The 22,531-nt window shown below is 40.2% G+C and overlaps 1 protein-coding gene across 3 annotated transcripts in view; it reads right to left on the bottom strand.

The window, feature by feature from the left end:
• Positions 1-22,531, bottom strand: part of reps2 (RALBP1 associated Eps domain containing 2) — a 241,838-nt gene that overhangs the window by 37,259 nt on the left and 182,048 nt on the right. For all 3 annotated transcript variants that reach the window (XM_072260703.1, XM_072260704.1, XM_072260705.1), the window contains exons 10-13: positions 15,042-15,126; positions 11,333-11,419; positions 5,746-5,791; positions 4,602-4,738 (exon numbers count right to left, since the gene is read on the bottom strand). In XM_072260703.1, coding sequence (XP_072116804.1) covers positions 4,602-4,738; positions 5,746-5,791; positions 11,333-11,419; positions 15,042-15,126 — 355 coding nt within the window. The remainder of the gene's footprint in view (positions 1-4,601; positions 4,739-5,745; positions 5,792-11,332; positions 11,420-15,041; positions 15,127-22,531) is intronic.

The following is a 22,531-nucleotide window of genomic DNA, read 5'->3' as shown; positions in this document are numbered from 1 at the left end:
GGTGCTGGGTACTTAATATTCAAGTAATATTTGAATAATATTGTAAATATCATCAGAATCAGGTCACTGGCATACGTCGTGAAATTTGTTAACTTTGCAGCAGCAGTACAATGAAACACATGATAAATATAGAAAAAGGTAAACCAATTACAGTAAATATACATATTTATTAAATAGTTAAATTTAAAATAGTGCAAAAACAGAAATAATAAAAGCGAGGGAGTGTTCATGGGTTCATTTAGGAATCGGACAGCAGAGGGGAAGAAGCTGTTGCTGAATCACTGAGTGTGTGCCTTCAGGATTCTGTACCTCCTTTCCGATGGTAACAATGAGAAGAGGGCATGCCCTGGATGAAGTGGGTCCTTAATAACAGAAAAAATGCTGACAGTCCTGACGAAGGGCCCTGACCCGAAACGTCTACTGTACCTCTTCCTATAGATGCTGCCTGACCTGCTGCATTCACCAGCATTTTTTGTGTGTGTTGCTTGAATTTCCAGCATCTGCAGATTTCCTCGTGTCTGCCTTAATAACAGACACCACTTTTCCGAGGCACTGCTCCTTGAAGATGTCTTGGATACTGCAGAGGCTAGTACCCAAGATGGAACTGACTTAATTTACAACTTTCTGCAGCTTCTTTCAATCCTTTGCAGTAGCCCCCCCTGCCCCCCGCCCAATACCAGACAGTGATGCAGCCTGCCAGAATTCTCTCCATTGTATATCTACATAAGTTTTGAGTGTTTTAGGTGAGAAACTAAATCTCCTCAAACTCCTTATGAAATATAGTCACCGTCTTGCCTTCCTTACAGCTGCATCGATATGTTGGGACCAGGTTAGATCCTCAGAGATCTTGACACCCAGGAATTTGAATTTGCTCACTCTCTCCACTTCTGATCCTTCAATGAGGATTGGTTCGTGTTCCCTCGTTCTACCACTCCTGAAGTCCACAATCGCCTCTTTGGTCTTACTGACGTTGAATGTAAGGTTGTTGCTCCAACACCACTCAGCTAGCTGGTATATCTCTCTCCCGTATGCCCTCTTGTCTCCATCTAAGATTCTGTCAACAATGGTTTTATCACCAGCAGAGTTATAGATGCTATTTGAGCTATGCCTAGCCAGACAGTCATGGGTACAGAGAGAGTAGAGCAGTGGACAAAGCACACATCCCTGCGGTGCACCAGCGTTGATCGCCAGGGAGGAGGAGATACTATTACCAATCCGCACAGATTGTGGTCTTCCGGTTAGGAAGTCAAAGATCCAATTGCAGAGGAAGGTACAGAGGCTCAGTTGCCATAGCTTATCAGTCAGGACTGTGGGAATGATGGTGTTAAAATGCAGAGCTATAGTCAACGATCAGCATCCTGACATAGGTATTTGTATTGCCTAGGTGATCTAAGGCTATGTGAAGAGTCATTGAGATTGCATCTGCTATAGACCTATTGTGGTGATAGGCAAGTTGCAGTGGGTCCAGGTCCATACTGAGGCAGGAGTTGATTCTGGCCATGACCAACCTCTTGAAGCATTTCATGACCTTGGATATGAGTGCTACTGGATTATAGTCATTAAGGCAGCTCACACTACACTTCTTGAGCACTGGTATAATTGTTATATCCAGGAAATGCACTCTTCTTGCTGCTGCCATCAGGAAGACAGTACAGGAGCCTCAGGACTTACACCACCAGGTTTGGAAACAGTTACCATCCCTTAACTATCAGTCTCTTGAACCAAAGGGGATAACTACACTCAAATACACTTGCCCCATCATTGAAACATTCCCACAATGAATAGACTCACTTTCAAAGACTCTTCATCTCATGTTCTTGCCAGTTAATGCTTATTTATTATTTCTTTCTTTTTGTATTTGCACAGTTTGTTGATTTAGGTATGTGGGTAAAGCTCTCCACAAAACATTGTTCACTATTAGCCTGATCATAAGCTTGAGGTAAAGGTAACAGGGAGTAGCTTGGAAATTAAGTAGCATCAGTTTGGATAAAGTTAATCAACAATGAGTTGCAAGAAACCTTGATGTGATTGTCTGTAAGCCAGCAAACAGTAGTAGTAATGTAGGGAAAATTCTGAAATCTGGAAATTATGGATTCATGTGACAAGAGTAATTCAATGAACAGGGTAGACTGCAGTCGATATACAGACTAGACTAATATCATTAGCAGTAACCGTACAGAGGGCAAATTCACAATCTGTGGAAGAGTTGGTTTTGTGGAGAGCAATTGATGAACCAATAAAGGAGAAGTCCATTTTAAATCTAGTATTGTTCAATCTGAATAAGATTTTATAGTAACCCGATAGCTGAGGAGCCTTTAGAGAAGTATGATAACTATATAACAGAATTTTGTATAAAAATATGAAATTGATTTTGTTCAATTTGAAACCAGGATCTTAAATCTAAACAAAAACTACAACAATATGAGAAACAAGTCGGTTGCAGTAGATTGCATTTATATTAAAAGGGTGTGATGAAAAAATGGCTAACATCTACAGATATCTAATCTCACTGGCTCCTTACTCTGCTTTGAAGCAGCTGGACATATGTCAGGCTGCTGTTTATCAATGACAGCTCAGCATTCAACACCATCATCCTCTCAGTAGTAATCAACAAGCTTCAGAACATGGGACCCTGAAGTTTCCTTTGAAACTGGATCCTTGACTTCCTTATCAGGAGACCACAGTCAGTACGGATTGGAAATAACATCCACTCACCAACAATCAATACAGGTGCACCTCAAGGCTGTGTGCTTAGCCCCCTGCTCTACTCTCTGCATTCATGACTGTGTAGCTAAGCACAGCTCAACCACCATTTATAAATTCCCTGATGACACCACTGTTATTGGCAGGATCTCAGAAGACGATAAGATCTCAGATTGGAATCCTGCAACCAGTGGCCGACCACAGCGAATCAGTACTGGGAACCTTATAGCTGGCCAAATATTTTGGATATGAATGTAGGAAATACAATTAATAAGTTTGCAGATGAAGTGAAAATTGATGGTATAGTTGACAGTGAGGAGGATAGTCTTAAGTTACAGAACAATATTGAAGCTTTGGATGGTGACTTTATTGTACGAGAAGAGACTAAGCAGACTCGACCCATATTTTCTGGAGTTCAGAAGAACAACAAGACTTCCATGGGCAGATGTTGGGGGTGGGAGGGGGGTGGGGAGAGGAAGGTAGGTCCAGTCTCAAAAAAAAAGGGTTCCACCATTCAGGACAGAGATGTATAGAAATTTATTCACCCATGGGTTTGTGAATGTCGGAATTGTCTACTTAAGGTGGCTGTGGAGGCACAGATGCTCAATCTATTTAAAACAGAGATCCATGGAGTCTTGGACATGAAGGGAATCAGCAGTTATGTATGGGTGTATGGTTGAATCTGGGAGGAATTGATGGAAAAAAAGGGGGAGAATTAAACAGAATGGGATTCATATAAGTTTAGTTTAAATGGGTCCTTGATGGTCAGCATGGAGGTTAGTAAGCCAAAGGACCTGGTTCCATGCTGTATGCCTCTAACTCCACGAATGATGACCAGGCTGAAAGTTTCCACTTGGTTGCAACCAAGGTGTGCTCATGATTTCACCCGAGTTTATATTTACACTCATTTCACTTCTCCAAATGTATTATCTGCTGTAAACAAGTTACATTGGTTAGGGTCTTTGAGTATAACAAGAATATGTTGTATTAAATTACAATCTATTAGGGTTTTAAGAGTGGTGATGTTGTACAATCTATTCTTAAGACCATAAGACATAGGAGCAGAATTAGGCCATTTGACCCAGCAAGTCTGCTTTGCCATTCAATCATGACTATACAGCTGAAACAGGATTTCACAAAACTAAAATACTTAATTAGAATGTTGAGTTCAACATTTGTGAGCACAAAGTGAGAAAGTATATATCCAGATGCTTTTAAAAAATCTATTGGTGCCCCAAAGCTTTCAAAGAAAAGTTTAAATGTTTACAAATTACTGGAAATTTGCTGTCAATGTTAACTTGGTCAAGATGGTCTTCAATTTTGTCAATCAGTCTGCTTCTAAACCAGACCACTATGGAAATTCAATTCATTGCAGGCAAATATCTCACTTGAAATTCCTTGGTTTTTTTTTGCACTGGTTTGATTCCTTTGGATACACCATACAACCCAGCATAGGTTTCCAAGCCAAGATCTGATCATTAAGGCCAAAAGGAACTCGAATGTCCATGTACAGCAGACCATTTTACCAACTGAGTTTTTGACTGAGCTAAAAGTACATCTAAGTTGTATTGAAAATAACTACAGGAGGAAGGTGAGTAACAGAGGATTGATGTATCATAAAACCTTGTCTTGGTAGCTTTTGTGGACGTAGAATTGATAGGATTTTATCATGAAAAATTCATGTGGTAAAACAACATTTCATTACTGGCTTTCCAAAAAATTCAGTGTGGTATGTTAAATGCATAGCCATGCAAAGCTATTGCTGCTTTACATAAACTGCAGAATAATTCTCATAATAGCACATGGGAAATTTCTACTTACTTAAGATGACTGTGTGAAGGAAAGAAATATCGTAACTTTCATTGCAAACCCACATTTTGCACACTGAGTTCACTCACCTTGATTACCTTGCTGAAAAAGTTTATTAAGGTCCAGAGAAGATGCTCTGGAATGAGTCTTTGGAAGTCTTGGTGGTGGCGTTGGGGGCACTTCTCCTTTCTTAATAGCATTTTCAGCAGAGGTACTTGAGTATGATCTGCAACGGGAGACGGTGGATTTTAATAAGGGCCTTCAGTTGCAGGGTTGAGCACGGACACAGATGTATCTTGCAACAGTTATCACTCAGCAGCTAAAATGGAACTTTTTGTATTCCTGCCATTTGTGGGATCATGCTATATAAATGGAATTCCATTTTCCCCATATTACGTCAGTGACTTGTTCACAAAGGTATATCAGTTGCTGCAAGAAATGGCCTGAAGTTGTGAAAGTTACTACAGGATTGCAAGTCTTCCTTTTCTATCAAGGGCTCTGATCACAAAAGATATGATCAGTGTTGAAACAACTCGTATGTTCCCATACACTTCACAAAGTGAAGCTAGTCAGAGCAATATGAACAAGAATGCTTGTCAGTTTCTTGAATGAGAATCTATTTGTTAAAGTTATGATAAGACAATATGGGGTAGGAATTCATCGTTTACCACTGCACCTAAAGAATGATTTTGTATCTTCCACTTTTTATATTGTGTGTGATTTTCCTTTGTTTCTTTGAATTCAATAGAACTGAATAACAAGTGGGACATTCACCAAGCAGCCAAAGAGATACCCTCCATTTCTCACCATAACCCAAATCAGATTTCTGCACCAGCTACCAAGATTTGCAAAGTGAAATCAGTCAAGCATAAGTGTCAAAACTATAAGCCAGCCTCAGAACAGGATTGAATGAAAAGCAAAAAAACCCCAGAATTAATAGTAGGGCAGACAGAATTGTGTATGGCATTTGTGCGATAAACAAATCTCATTCCAGGTACGACATTACACAGCAAGCATTTCAACCAATTTACATAACTCACTTAACTAAACTATTACATTTATTCAACTTCCACTGGAACCCAGCCAAGGCTGGTAAATGCACTCAAGATAATAGTAAATCAGACAGATAATCTTAATAGCCAGGTACTGCAGTACACTATGAAGTGCGTATAAAATGCTATTATTTTAATAAACAAAGGATATATAAAATACTATTTAGGACACATAAATTACCTGGGTCTTGTTTTCCTTTTCTGGCTCGATTTCAGTTCTCGGCAACCTTCAGGAAAAAAAAAGATTGCGCATTAAAACACAGCAGTCTTGGACGGAAGTAATGAACAAAAAAGAAAACATGCTTTTGAGAGATTAAGATCAAGGTTCAGAATCAAGCACTTTTATAAATACGTGCGAACTCGGTAAAGAAGATCTAGACTTCCCTGTGGGCATGGTGATGCTTTTAACTACTGATTGCCCTGTTGTCAGCTGCTTTCTCTCTGTAGGCAAAGCTTTAACACAGGGCCTGTTGACAGAGACTCTGGATAGAAAAGTGAATGTTGAAGCTGTCAGTGTGGCTCAATTTTTAAGGTTTTCACTGAAAATAAAAGGTGATTATTATTACTAAACCTATAATTTGTGTAGTAAGTTATTTCTATAATAAACAAGCTGGACTAATCTAAAAATCCAGCAGCCCACTTGCAAAGCATTCCAGAGGGGAAATTTACTTTTCCTCCTCCTGTCACTACTTTATTATTTTCCAGTATTTTATTTTGCAGCTTACACTTGGCATTAATTTTGCTCACGGTGTATTTAAATTACATGAAATTATCTCAATCCATGCAAATGATTCAAGTCCAGCAAATACTTGGTGTAAATGTGCTTCTTTTTTCAAACATAGTCATTCATTACTAGCTTTTATTTCATCAGGTATGGAAGGGTTGAAGAATTTGTAGATTTCTTAGAATACAGACTATTTATTGTCTAAATGTTTTGGATATCTGAAAAAAAAATGTGATGTATGATAAACTCTACCAACAACTTTAGGGATTATTTCCTACAATTTGGAGTTTCAATTTAAAAACAGTTACATGGTATATTCTTGGTTTATAATACTTCTCAATGCTGGTAACTAAAAACATTGAAGCATCATCTCAATAAATTAATTAACACTAGACTCCGATTCGAAGTTTAGCAGCCATCCATTTTGCAATTATATTTTTTAAAACATAATTAGAATTTTAAGAGAACAGAAATGCAAAAGTTTGATTGGGCTAACTGCATTGTCATTTTCTATTATGGCTCTTTTGAAAGTCATATGGCTAAGTCTGGGACCAGATGCCTAATTTCTCAGAACCCATACAAGTTACTTCTTACATCTGGTGGATATGTTGATCAAAGTATAAAGAACGTGCATTTCCAGATTGTATATTTTCATAACCATGTGTGAAAACATTACTTCAATGTCCTTTTGCTTATACCTATTTTAACTTTCAAGTAACCAAATAGGAACAAATGTTCCCAATTCAACATCTCAAAACATGTATGATTTTAAAAATCTAGGCTGTATTTCTCTTAATCATTTCCCTGGAAACAGCATAGTTACTATCCGTATATTCAATGTATTGAATCAGCAAAGGCAGTGGATGAAAATAATAGAAACTGAAAGCATTTGTAGAATCAGCAATAAGCAGTCCACAGGCCAAGTCTCCACTGCAAATCTGCTAGCAATGGAGGACTTAATCTTTTAATGCCCTCCTATTATTTAAAACAATATTCTGCTGCAAACTAAAGCTTTTTGATTCTCATTCCTGTGCCTTTCTTCAAATCATAGAATAGTGCAGCACCAAAGGTAATAATTCAGCTTTTTGAGTTTATCCCAGTTATAAAATTTTGTTCCCAATATCATTTAGTTAATCTTTTTTATGCATTTTCCATGCCCAAGTTGTGCTTCTTAATATCCAGGTCCCTGGAACTATCTCCATATTTGGAATGTGAACTAATTGATGAGCTGCATTGAGTTGTTCGAAAGCTGGGCACTCCACTGGGAACTGTCAGTCATCAGCTATATAGAGACAGCCAAAGACAAATGTTTGGCCAAATATGCTGGTTTCAAATGAAGTTCAATTTAAATTTGAGGAATAACATCCCATCTTCCAACTAGGCAGTGGAGCCACAATAGCCTGTATTCTCATTGTTCTTAAAAAAAAAAGCGGCTGTTACTATAGTCAACATATCAGTGACAATCTTCCAGATTTTGAAACAATCCCTGAAGTTTGAAACATTATTAATCATAAATGGACAATATAGGAAACAATTATCCAGTCGGCCTTATATCAGCTGAAGACAAAACTCTGGTATACCAAAATTCCAGTTTAAGTTGGTGCTGGTGAAGGTTAGCGACTACTTGCTGGTGGCAAATAAAAGAAAGAAAACAACTAAATAATTTATCAGTCACACTTTTTCTGCTGAACTCTCACTGCAAGGTTCCCTGTCGGGGATGAGCTTTTGAACCTGCCATTTTTGCGGTGGAAACTGAAGTCTGGAAGGTGCAGAACAGTTGTGCCATGGTGTGCTCGGACTGAATTGAGGCAGTGGGGTCTGGGCTAGAGAGCTGATGTGGACTTGGAGGCAATTTGATTCAGAAGAGCTGAGACGATGCAGAACCTAGACGTCGGTGCCCAGACCTGGGCCTGAGAGCAAGGAAAGACCTGAGGTTTGATCAATTTAAGCGCTGGGCTATATTGAAAAAGGTCAGGGTATCCAGGCTAGAGGCGAGGGTTGGATCAATTCAGTCACTGCTCTGTGAGTTTTACTCGACTGTGCACTGAACTTCAGCTCACTCTCTGTGAGGTTTACTTATCTCTGCACCGAACTGAGGCTGCGGCCTGCAACCATCAAAGTGCAGACTCAATTTTGAGAACTTCAATTCTGAATGCTATTTGCTCACTTTTATTGTTTATTCTTTTAAAAAATGGGTTTCTTTGCTTTGTAGTTGCCTGTAAGATAACAAATCTCAAGATTGTATCAATTATACATACTTTGATAATAAATGTACTTTGAACTTTGGATGTAATAACAGGGTATTTGAAAAAATATAAATTGGAAACTTCAACAAATCCAATGGAACTATTCCAGGATGGGAAGAACTGGAAAGATGTGAGGGAACCAGTGAAAGTGGAAATATGGATTTTCAAATGAGTAAATAGAATAGGGCAGAAACTGGGCTATTTTACAAGGCACAAGGCTGGATCTCATTTCCACAAAGGACATTTTGCCACTGCAATGAAAAGTGGTGATGGAGGAAATGTTCTGGAGAGCATATGCACTTCCATCATTGATTCAGTAAAACAATGTGCCACTTGATGAAAATTCTAGACAGGATGTGTAGCTATAATTGTATGTGGATGTGTATAATTGTATTGGATGTGTAGCTATAATTGTTGAGACCAGAACTGGAGTGCCATGCTTTTAAGATCTCTACTCCTAAGCAGTATAAATGCAGAGGAGGAAAATTTATTCGATTTATTTCTGGGATAACAGGGCTGTCTACTAAAGAGAGGTTGAGCAGGATTCAGTGGAGTTTCGAAGAATGAGCTGTGATTTTATCAAGACCTAATCGATTCTGAGTTGTTCTAACAGGGAAGATTCAAAACGTAGCTCTTCAGGATGGAAAACCTGGAACTGGGGGTGGGGTGGGGGGAATGGTTGGGGGACATCTGTGTTCACAAGGTAAGGAGATCAACTATGTGAAAGTAGATGAGGTGGTTGACTTACGAAGAGCAAAGGAACCAAAAAATGTGGGATATGATAGGCAAGAATCTGATCTTTCATGCTCTTATTGAGTAGTAGAGAACACTTAAGGAATCAGGTGTAGGAGGAGACCAAATGTTCTTCACTTTCTTACTTTTAACCTCCTCTTGTTTTCAGTAGTCATAGTCATACTTTATTGATCCTGGGGGAAATTGGTTTTCGTTACAGTTGCACCATAAATAATTAAATAGTAATATGTAAATTATGCCAGGAGATAAGTCCAGGACCAGCCTATTGGCTTAGGGTGTCTGACCCTCCGAGGGAGGAGTTGTAAAGTTTGATGGCCACAGGCAGGAATGACTTCCCATGACGCTCTGTGTTGCATCTCAGTGGAATGAGTCCCTGGCTGAATGTACTCCTGTGCCCGACCAGTACATTATGTAGTGGATGGGAGACATTGTCCAAGATGGCATGCAACTTGGACAGTATCCTCTTTTCACACACCACTGTCAGAGAGTCCAGTTCCATCCCCACAACATCACTGGCCTTACGAATGAGTTTGTTGATTCTGTTGGTGTCTGCTACCCTCAGCCTGCTGCCCCTGCACACAACAGCAAACATGATCGCACTGGCCACCACAGACTCGTAGAACATCCTCAGCATTGTCCGGCAGATGTTAAAGGACCTCAGTCTCCTCAGTCCCCTGTGCAGCCCCAGTGCTGCTGATCACTCTGTCGGACACACAGTGTTGCAAGCACATCAATTTGATCTGAAGGCTTATCCAGGAGAGGAACTAGGCCAGGCAGTTAAATAGAATGCAACACACATAAAAGTTGCTGATGAACGCAGCAGGCCAGGCAGTATCTCTAGGAAGAGGTACAGTCGACGTTTCGGGCCGAGACCCTTCGTCAGGACAAACTGAAGGAAAAGTGAGTAAGGGATTTGAAAGTTGGAGGGGGAGGGGGAGATCCAAAATGATAGGAGAAGACAGGAGAGGGAGGGATGGAGCCAAGAGCTGGACAGTAGATCAGCAAAAGGGATATAAGAAGATCATGGGACAGGAGGCCTAGGGAGAAAGAAAAGGGGGAGGGGGGAAAAAGCCCAGAGGATGGGCAAGGGGTATAGTGAGAGGGACAGAGGGAGAAAAAGGAGAGAGAGAAAAAGAATGTGTATATATAAATAAATAATGGATGGGGTACAAGGGGAAGGTGGGGCATCAGCAAAAGTTTGAGAAGTCAATGTTCATGCCATCAGGTTGGAGGCTACCCAGACGGAATATAAGGTGTTGTTCCTCCAACGCGAGTGTGGTTTCTTCTTTACAGTAGAGGAGGCCGTGGATAGACATATCAGAATGGGAATGGGACGTGGACGTAAAATTGTGGTCACTGGGAGATCCTGCTTTCTCTGGTGGACAGAGCGTAGAACATGTAATTATCTACAAGTTGGTGTCACTGTCCTAAAGGCACGAGATATTTTTTTTTTTTTGTTGTGCTATAGAAGTATCAAGCGTTATGCTTACATTGGAAGATTTTACAAATTTTTGCTCAAAATTTAAATGATCTGTTAGGTAATTAAATGAATTTACCCGAGTAAGAATATCAAATTCAGCAAGTGCTTTTAAATCTTTGCTGGTTATCTCCTATGTTGTTTTCCGCTGCTCATACGAGCACAGATTATATCAATTGTTCCTTTACACTGGAGTAAGGATCATGCCAGATTCCTGATAGGAGTACAAATGCAGCACAAAGAAATATGATCAGGGATGTCTCAAAAATAGAATTATTTGTAACTTGCTTGGGGTCATTTTTGTCAAAAACTAAGTTTTCTCTTCCTGCCTTCCACAGAACTTCTGAAGACACCCTCACTCAACTTTCCTCCACCAAATGTGAAGGTAACAGAGTGGAACACCTAGCCAATGGGACATGAAGTGTTAAATCACCATGTATACTAGCTTGCGGAAATTCCATGGCGTCTCCGTGATGGTAAGATTGAGGATGTGGGGAACAGGTAAAGATTACTTTTCATATTTTTTCTTATGAGTCATTAACTGTCTCATCCTTCTCTCAGTACTTGCCTGCTTTAGATAAGCTGAACACATCTTCAGTAGTTTGGCATTCTTCTGGTATTTGTTTGGAATCTACATTTTTGTTTTGACTTAAATCTGCAAAATAAATGTAAATGTTATAATAGTTTGTCCCAATCTACTTGATCTACCATAATTTAGTAGACCACAGGCAATTCCTATCTTTGTATTGTGGCTTTCATGCAGCACGACAAGATCTGCCATTGATAAAAATTACGATTCATGGGGATTCATTTAGCTTCTCGCAAACCTTACATCAGTCCAATTGCTTATGATAGGATGCCTCCTAGTGTTGTATAGAAAGATGAATGAAACTGTGGTAAATGATTTTACACAGTAATAATAATTAGTGTAAAACAAAGTTGCCCAAGTGTAATTCCTTTAAATGGTTGTCAGACCTTTTCTCGTCCATAACAAATCATAACGCTGTTGGTACACAAATCGAACTAACAGGTCTTAACAATTATCACAATGTTTAAAATTTCACAGACCCATGCAAATCACTGTCATAAATTAATCAGCTACAAGTCAAATGATTTTCCATATTTTGGAAAGATAATTTATAAGAAAAAAAACACATACAGATTTTCAACTTTACTGTCTTACTTAACACAAGATTAACATGGCCTTCCTTATTTTAGAAATCAAGCAAAATCTTCCTTTCCCATCTCAACAATCATCCAATCTGGCAGATGATGGGTTAACACTCGAGTTGTGTGGTTAAGGTTATAATACTGCTATAAGGAAATAAATCAGGGTAATAAACCACTTGTGATGCTCACATGCAAGCACTTGTGTGAGAGTCCTAATGCTTATAGGATCCACTTTGAACAGACAGCAGATGAAATGCTTCAGCCAGGCTCCCTGTGAGAAGGCTCTCAAAAGCACACACTATCTGTGGACAATTATCCTGGCAAGGACAGAGGAGAAAATGGGCTGAAATATGTAGGGAAATACCAATGTATGAGATCATCCCAATTCTAAACTCAGCAAGTTTAACAACATTCCAGGACTCTAAGCCTAGCATTCATGGTTGATCTTAATCAAATGACTTTGATGTCTTATAATTGGAAAAAGAATGAGGGAGGGAAAAAAGACAAGGATTGGGTGCTGTGGAGATGGGGAGGAATGCAAGTGTCTCCTCAGCATAGTCATGAATGCAGGGCATATTTGTGATTATTGGGGGTTGGTTTTGGATAAAGTCTGGGGTTATCTATAACGAAGTTCAAATCCAATAAATTTCCAACAAGACAGATCAAATTGTGACTTCACAGGTCCAGTCCTGATCTTGGATGTTCTATATGTAGAGTTAGCATTAGTGGGCTTTCTCTAAGTACTGTTCCCCCACCCCCACCTATATAATGTGTAAGTATATCGAATAGCTTGTCCTCATTAGTAATGTGTGTGTTGGTGCATGGCCAAGTGGTTAAGGCATTGGTCTAGTGATCTGAAGGTTGCTAGTTCAAGCCTCAGCTGAGGCAGCATGTTGTGTCCTTGAGCAAGGCACATAACCACACATTGCTCTGCGATGACACTGATGCCAAGCTGTATTGGCCCTAGTGTCCTTCCCTTGGACAACATCGGTGGCTTGGAGAGGGGAGACTTGCAGCCTGGGCAACTGCCGGTCTTCCATACAACCTTGCCCAGGCCTGCGCCCTGGAAACCTTCCAAGGCACAAATCCATGGTCTCATGAGACTAACGGATGCTTATATATTATAGTTAATGGCATTTATAAAGGTGAAAGGAATCCCAATTTGAACTACCACTTTCAAAGTTACAGACATAAAATCAATCTTCTCTCTCCATTTAAAAAAAAATAAAACTGCTTAGATTCAACTGAATTAACTGAAATTAAATCAGATTATTCATGGATTTTTATTCTGTCGATGTGGATCAATAATATTGATTAGAACTGGTAGGACAAAATATTGAGCTAAACATTGCTGTGAGATTCTTCATTAAGTTTGTTGACTCTCTTAAGACAGACTTTATTTTTTATACACGTTTGCTCAGAACTAGTTCATAAAATTATATGTTTATCAGTTCTAGGTTGAGAAATAACTGTATAACTCAAAATAGGTCTTATAATTTAGCATCTGAAAATCATAACCATTTGCTCAGTTCTCTCCGATCTGCAAAATTTGTGGCAGGCTATTTCATTCCAAAGTCTCATTGTGAAAAACAAAAGCCACAAAACCAGTTGTTCCAATGCTAAATACCCAAATCTATTGTATTTAATAAAAAATGTGGGTAAGTGGAGATGATGAAATTTTTAATTGCATCTGTGCTTTTTTGGTGGGGGGGAAAGAAACACAACTAATTTTTGAAACTTCCTCTCTCTCATTGAGTATTAAAATTTGAATTTTGTGAATATCTGAAAATGGAGTTTTTCCAGTTAGAAACATGGTTCAGACAGAGTCATGTGCCAAAATGCTTGCACTACAAAATGTTCAAACTAATGTCCATTGCAACATTTGTTATTCCAAAAAATATGGTACAAACACACATAAAACCACTTCCATGCATGATCATAACTCCTTTGTGTTCATTCTCCTGTTCATTAAAATTGAAATTTTGGAACTTGTCATTGCTTTGCATGGACAAAATAACTTAGACTTAGCCTTCCAACCATCTCACACCACCACTCTTTTATGCGAGAACAAAAATAGATAGGAATAGGCCACTTGGTCATTCAACCCTGTATTTTCATGAGGATCTTGAGGAGATTAGCTATTTCACCAAAAACACTCACAACTTTCTACAGATGTACCGTGAAGAGCATTCTAACCTGCTGCATCACCGTCTGGTATGGGAGGGCTACTGCACAGGGGGGAAATAAGCTGCAGAGAGTTGTAAACTTAGCTTCATCATGGATAATAGTCTCTGTAGTATCCAGGATATCCTCAAGGAGAAATGCCTCAAAAAGGCAGCATCCATCATAAAGGACACCCATCACCCAGGACATGCTCTCTTCTCATTGCTGCCATCAAAAAGGAGGTACAGAAGTCTGAAGGCATATACTCAGTGATTCAGGAATAGCGTCTTCCCTTCTGCCGTCCAGTTTCTCAGTGAACATTGAACTCGTGAACACTACCTCACTACTTTTTTATTTCTATATTTGCACTATTTCATATATACTGTACATACTTACTGTAATAGACTTCTTTTTCTACCATTATGTATTGGATTGTACTGCTGTCACAAAAAACACAAACTTCATGACGTGCTGGTGATATTAAACCTGATTCAGATTCTGATCCCCAGCAGGCAAGACCTGCCCCAGGCCTCAATTCCTATTCTATGAAGAGTTCCCAACAGACCTCTATATCTCCAACATCAAAATGCTTTCACAGCTTCTAGGTTAGAGAATTCCAAAGATTCACCATCCTCTGCTAGAAGAAATTGCTCGGCAACTCAGCTCTAACTGAACAGCCCCCTTATCTTGCGACTATGTTCCCTTACTCAAGACATTCCTATCAGAGGAAACACCTCAATATTCTATCCTGTCATTTCCCCTTGGAATCTTGTATCTTTCAGATTCTTCTAAACTCTTTCACTATATGCATTGTTTCCTCCAGTGACCCCTTGGAAGAAAGCTAAGGTTATTGATTCATAGTGGGTGGGGCATCAATAAAATTAAGCAACATCCAAATAAGCTTCATTGTACCAAAGCACTGAAACAATTTCAAATGCTCATACCTGAATTGTCCTTGAAGTGCAGTTCTGGCTGCTGAAGTGTACTGGCAGGTAACGTATCAGGTACTGTTTCAGCTGCAACATTCTCCTGTTTTATTTGAAACAATATTGCATTCATTACTTCCTTGCTACAATTCCAAAAATAATCATGCAGTTTCCAATAAGAAAGCCACATCTGACTAGAAATATATTGTCTGGAAGTATATCCAAAACAAAAGTGAAAGAAAGAACCACAGAAATTAATTTGTTTATTTTGATGTTTGTTTTAGTTCAGATCATACAACAGAGGACAGAACATGCCATGCTCATTTAATCTGGGGTAAAAGAGTCAAAAGTGTTCATTACAGAATTAAGCATTTATCCAGTTTCAGTAAGAATGTCCAAAGCATCTCACACATAGTTATGCTAAAAGAAACTGCAAGCCTATACACAAATTTGTGTTTTTTTTTAGATGGATGAGACTGGTAAAAAGATTCTGCTTTTCAGTCTATCCCTTCACATCTGCTAATTAGGTAGCAGGAGACAGGCAGATGGTAAAAGCCAACAACCAGCTTTTGAATCCTCTTCCTGCAAACAAGGGGAATGACAAGCAATGACTCCGCAATTTTAAAAAGGAAACTGCTCATCTGATTCTTACTAGGTTAATTACAGGAAACTTGAAAAAAAAAACATATTTTATTAAATAACCAAATAATTATAACAGAATTAGATGAAATGACTAATTACCAAATTAAACCAAAGCACCAAATGGCTTAAAAATATGAGTTATCAGCCATCAAATTGACTAGGTCACAAACTCACCTTGACTGAGAGGCAATTTTTTTTTACTATTAATTTCTCAATAGGATTTACTGTGGAAACAGAAGTAGAGGGTAAAACTGTTTTGAAACTAGGAGTAATTTGATTCTTTGATGTGATCAAGGAAATATCCACAAGCCTCTGCCTCATCAGGGCAGTGAGTTAAGACAGAAGAGTATTCATACTTGAACGGACAACCTACTGGTGATTTACATAAAAATAGAATACTATCAGCATGTAAATGGTGGGGCAAGTAAAATTCTTGAAAATACTGCGGAGTATGGTGGCTTGAGGAAAATGACCTGTCTCATCTATGATTGAATTTTTGATTCTTATTGGCACTTCACTATGTATGAGTGAAATAAAACCAGAATTTTTCAAAGAAACATTACTTCTTGTGTTGCAGTTATGCTATAGGTAATGTGGTAAAGGCTCCAAAAACATTGGAGTGAAATCGATGAACCGTATGGGATTATATTACCTGTCTGATTCTTTTGTTGCCAAGTTGACAACTCTTCATAAAAAGAATATACAGCAGTAAAGTGCACTACTTTCAAGGCTGTGATTGAGAGGATCACAAAATCCATTGGAAGCCTATGTATCAATTATTCACCACTTCAAACCCCAATTGCAGTACTTTCAGCATAGCATCAGCCAATATTTATTACTTCTGCCACATCTACAAATCTTTTTAAAAATAACTCACATATTTTTGCAAAACAAATGAAAGAACTGATTCAGTGAAAAGAAAACAACTTTCTGCTCTAGAATTTGGTAAGCCACTGGGTGGTAATGCTCCACTGACCTCCTTCTAGAAAAGGAGTTCCTAACCTTTTTTACGCCATGGTCCAATACCATTAAGCAAGGGGTCCATGGGCCCCAGGTAGGGAACCCCTGTTCTGGAATAACATGCAGGCATCCAACCATAAAAACATTAAACTCAGGTCCAAGTGTCACCCAATGTACTATTACACCTACTCCTATGGCAGGGGAAAGAAAAGCCCGGCCCAATTTCTCACCTTTTAGATGGAGGAACGAAGGATAATTATAGTGCATTTGCCCAGACCCCATCAAAGGTCAGCCACATCAGCACAGAGCAGGCATCTAACTTGGTCCCTCACAGTCAACAGGTTACTCTGAGCTGTTGGGGAATGTTTAAATTGTTCCTTGAAGGCTTTGCAGTTGATTTCCTGAAACAGCCAGGGCAAAGCTAGTGTCAAAATGATGCAAAGGCGGCATTTGTGAGTTCCCATTGCTTGAGAAAGGATATTCCAAGAGGAAGGGTCAGGGTGCAAACAAAAGGGTGGCTCAGCTTTCTGGCTCTTACTTTCATGTTTATCTTGTACAAGTACATTGCTGACTGTAACTGCTGGAGACATTTAATAGGGGAGAAATGAAAATACTTGCAGTGACAGGAAGGCACTATTGTGTTTGTAACATTACCACAAGTGAGATGGATTGACACGCTCTCTTAGAAGTTAATAGGTTTCAGATCTTTGTTTCGACTAAGAAGAAAGCACAGAAACAAAGCAACTTTTGTTTGCAGACTTTTAACTAGGAAAAGCCATGGTAATATTTCAAAGTTTACAACTCAACATGAAGAAAACATGCACCCATCTGCAAACTCGGCTCCCAGTAAGAATATTAAAACAATAGCTGCAGCAAATAGAAAAGCAATTTGAGTAATGATGGACTTTGAACTGTAATTGCTAAGAGAGAAAGGTGTTTGAATCAAGAACATTACAGCACAGGAGGAAGCCATTTGGCCTCAGCTGGTTTTCTATGAGCTGTTGGAGTGTTATTCAGACAAGCTCACCCTCTCTACAAGATATAGAACATCGCTACAAATTCTCAAATTTAGGCAACTTTAGTTTGTTATCTGCCCCGCCGCTTCAGTTTGGCCCCAAGTCTAGTTCAGCGAACATTTCAGGATACCACGTGTAAAATATGTTACTTCCATTTAGAAATGGATTGAGGGTCCTGAAATCAGGACTTTCATTTGAATACTGTGTTATTAATAATTGTTTAATAAGTTCCAAAGTCATGAGGACATGGCTATTTTGGTGGGGGGAGAATGTAATACCCTGGGAAAGATATCTAAGGCTACGTTGTAGGAATTTTTATTTTAGTAGCTTTCTGTAAAAGCAGCGTGCCCTGCTAGAAAGTGTGTTTTGGTTTCGGCTAAAGATATGGAGCAATGTTGTCCAACTTAGGAATGTGGTGTCAGCCAATTGGGGTTGTCTTGGGACTTGTCATAGCTTTCTGCCCAGTAGAATATCGAAGAATGCTGGGTGGGAAAGATTCCTGACGGACAGTGGTGTGCTTTGGTGTCCTTTTTGGGCAGGAGCTGCAGAGTGGAGCACAAGGGAAGCAGAATGCTGCTCGAAGGAGAGTCCCAGTTGTAAGAAGTAACTTGTGCAGATGCATAGCTGCAAGGAGGAAGGGCCAATACTCCTGACAGAGACGGTTTCATTTGTGACGGTCTTCAAGGGAAATTTGGACTGTGGCGGGTGCCTTCACGCAGACCATGGGTCCAGTGCATGAATAAAGTGGTAGAACCGACTACTGCAGAAATAAGCTCCAACATTTATGTGCACATTTAGACTGGTTTAACTCTAATAGGCTCTTCTAATTTTCTTCTTTTTGTCTGTAAATGTTAAAGTTGAAAATCTGGCAAATGTATTTCTTCTGTAATTTTACGCTGCTGTACGCTCTGTTAATTTTCTGGCGAACAGTAACTTTACACGGGGCAGTATTTACACAGCATTCACTACAATCACTACATCCCAACTTTCCTGTTTGGTTGAACTCCAAATCATACCGACCCTTGATGTATATTGCTCCTCACTGCTGAGCCACGGGGCTGTTAACGGAGTTAGTCAATGAGCCAAGTGTACAGACAAGCCCAGACAGAGGGCTGCACACAAAAATGCCAGGGACAGACATTTCAAAAGCATGCCTCCCAGCGGTAAATTACAGGCTGTGGATTGCAGTGATGATAGCCCCGATAAAGTATATTTAGTAGAATTGTCAGCAGTTTTGTTTGCTGCCTGCAAAGCGTCAAAGTGTCTTGCCAGCACCATTTTCACAGAACTCTGCCTGTTACCTCCTCTGCTTTAGGAAAATCAATCCTAATTGATCTAGTCTGTTCATATAATTGCAAACCTTCATCATTTTAACCATTCCATTAAATATCTTCCCTATCCCCAGTGAATCCTTCCTGAAGCAGGATACTGAAAATTGGACACAACACACTCCAACTCGGGCTGAATTTACCTTTACCTTACCTTTTGGATCTTTTACACCATGTCTCTTATCTATTACACCCAGGGTCCCACATTGACTGTCCTGTAAGACTGCACCCATTCCTCCAGCATCACCACTTCTCTCTCTCTTCTGACTCCTCCTGAGACATTTAAAACTTGGAAAATCCAGCATCTGATAGTTCAGAAATCCCAACATTCTAACATCTGATTCACTCATGAGCCTGGAGTAAGATTTGGGGGAAGATGAAGAAGATACTTGAACAAAGACAAGGCTACACGATGATGGAAGACTCATTCCCTACAACAGCAAAATAACTAAGGCCAAACCTTCGTTAAGAAACACCAGTGCGGGTCTCAGCTGTTGAGTTAAAACCTATCTAGCTGCAAATGACATCAAAATGCACATTACAAAAACATTGTACAATGCAAGAGAATCTCTCATCTGTACAACATTGGCAATAAATTCCATTCAGATTCATCTATCACGTGTACATTGAAACATACAGTGAGATGCGTTAACAACCAACACAACCTAAGAATATGCTGGGGGCAGCCCGCAAGTGGCGCCAACATAGCAGTCCTACAATGTTCAGCAGAACAACACAAGCGACAACAACAGTACAACAGCAGCAAAATAACAGTAGCAAAACATGACCTCTTCCTCCCTCCCACCCACTCGTACACAGACAGTCCTCCAACCCCAAGATAGACAGCTCCAGTAAAATTGAGGACTGGCAGATATCACACCGCTGAATTCCCCAGTGGACTCACGGACCTAGGACATCTGCCAGAGACTCCTAGACTCGCCATTTTTTGTCTTCGATCTTTAGTATCGGCCCCAGGACTCACAGATGACATGGCCCTGACCTCGAATTCTGGACTCGCTGATCTGGGGTTCACTGGCCCTCGTGCCTACCGATCTGGGGGTGACTTGTCGACCTGGGGTGAGGGCAACACTAGCCTCATCCTTACTGGCCTAACATCTGGCTATGGTTGTTCTTCATCGCATGTTCCTTCGTTGGCCTTCGAAAGTGGAGCAGAGGCCTAGACTTTGGCCTGACCTCTAACTCTACCATATCATTGTCTCTAAACCCTAACCTGACACCCAACACTCTTCTCTGTCCCCAAAATCTAAAAACCAACAAAGTCTTTACAACGACCTTGACAGAGACCACAGATCAGTGCCTTCTTGACTGGAAATAAAACTTTTACTACTAAAACAAACCCCATAATATTAATGTATTAGGAAAAATTACAGAAAATTAGGTATGCTGATGATCTTTAACAGAACCAAAATATGCATTCACAGTCATCTGGGCACTTAATTTCCCTACAATGTTAAGTCAGATTCGAAACCAAAGCCTGTGAAAATTCTTTGCTTCCATCACTCTCCTGTCTGCTCTCTACCTGGAGCAAGCCAGCTACTGCTCATCCTACAATGGCTCTTTGAGCTTTGAAGTTTCATAGCATGCGTGAATGAAGGGTCTCGGTCAGAAACATCAACTGAACTCTTTTCCTTAGATGCTGCCTGGCCTGCTGAGTTCCTCCAGCATTTTGTGTGCGTTGCTTGGATTTCCAGCATATGCAGATTTTCTCTCGTTTGTTCTTCCAGTAAATACCTGAAAGCTATTTCTGAGCAGATTCAGCAGCCACATTAATCAGATACTCTGAGTCCTTTGCTTAGTCGTTAATTTCCCTAAGGTAAAATATACAACTGACGCAATCGTAGGAACACATATATTCCTGGCTTCCATGAGTAGTTTTGAATTTATTTTTTCTCCAGCCAAGAGCAGCGCTGTAAAGCTGTTGCTCAGTGGTAGGCTTGAGACAGTGCTATGGGGAGCAAGGGAGGTGATACACACAAGAGATTCTGCAGATGCTGGAAATCCAGAGCAATGCACACAAAATGGTAGAGGAACTCGGCAATCAGGCAGCATCTATGCAAGTGAATAAACAGTCGATGTTTTGGATTGAGACCCTTCTTCAGGACTGGAATGGAAAGGGCAAGATGCCAGAATAAAAGAGTGGGGGATGGGAAGGTGGATTAGCTAGAAGGTGATAGGTGAAGCCAGGTGGGTAGTACAGGTAAAGGGCTGGAGAGGAAGGAATCTGATAGCAGAGGGAAGTGAACTGGGGGAGGTGAGAGGCAGGTGAGGAGAAAAGTTAAAAGGCCAGAGTGGGTAACAGAAGAAGAGGGAAAGGGAAAAGGAAAAAGAAAATTACTGGAAGGAGAAATCTGTGTTCATGCCATCAGGTTGGAGGCCACCTACACAGAATATGAGGTGTTGCTCCCCACACAGACAGCTTCCACACTGTGGCAAAAGCGGAGGCCATGGACGAACATGTTGGAAGGTAAATGGGGATAGGAATTAAAATGGTTGGACATGGGGAAATTCTGCTTTTGGTAGATAGAGCAGAGGTGCTCAACTAACCAGTCCCCCAATTTACAACTTGTCTCCTCAAAGTAGAGGAGGCTGCATCAAGAGCACCAGATGCAGTAGACAGCTCCTGCAGATTCGCAGGTGAAGTCTTGCCTCAGCTGGAAGGGCTGTTTGGGCAGGTGTAGCATTTCTGTCACTTGGAGGGCTGCGTGCCAGGTGAGCGATTAGCAGAGAGGGACCACTTGACAAAGGAATCACGGAGAGTTATACCCATTATGGAGCCTATGTATCGGAGGCTCCAAACTAGGCAGAGACTCAACCAGTCAAAATGCTTTCCACTGTACATCAGTAGCAATTGGAAAGTCTTCTTTAGTATCTCAGAATGCTTTCCACTCTACATCAGTAACAATTTGAAAGTCTTCTTTAGTATCTCACCAAAATCTCCTCAAACTCCTAAAGAAGAAGAGCCACTGGTGTGCTTTCTTCGTGACTGTATCAGTGTGTTAGGCCCTGGATAGATCTTCTGAGATTGGTATTGGTGTATTATTGTCTCATTTACCAATGTACAGTGAAAAGCTTGTCATGCCTACTGTTCATACAGATCAAATCATTACACACTGTATTGAGCTAGAATAAGGTAGAATAAGCTTGTCGCCCAGGAACTTGAAGCTGTTCATCCTTTCCACCACTGACCCTACAGACAGAACTGGTGTGTGTTCTCTCATTTCTCCTTCCTGAAGTCCACACTCAGTTCCTTGGTCTTACTGATGTTGAGTGTCAGGATGTTGTTGTGACCCCACTCAACCAACCGATCTATCTCACACCTGTATGTCTCCTCATTGCCTTCTGAGATTCTGCCAACAACAGTGGTATCATTAGTAAATTTATAGATGGTGCTTGGGTTCTGCCTAGACACACGGTCATGAGTGTAGAGAGTGTGAGGTAGTAGGCCAAGTTTGCATCCTTGAGGTACACCTGTGTTGGTTGTCAGAGAGGAGGAGATGTTATTACTGATTCACACTGACTTTGGTCTCCTAGTAAGGAAGTC

This window comes from Mobula birostris, chromosome 6 (assembly GCF_030028105.1).
Source record: "Mobula birostris isolate sMobBir1 chromosome 6, sMobBir1.hap1, whole genome shotgun sequence".
Classification (NCBI taxonomy): Eukaryota; Metazoa; Chordata; class Chondrichthyes; order Myliobatiformes; family Myliobatidae; genus Mobula; species Mobula birostris.
The sequence above is the reverse complement of the archived record's forward strand: the minus strand, read 5'-3'. Positions and strand labels throughout refer to the sequence as shown.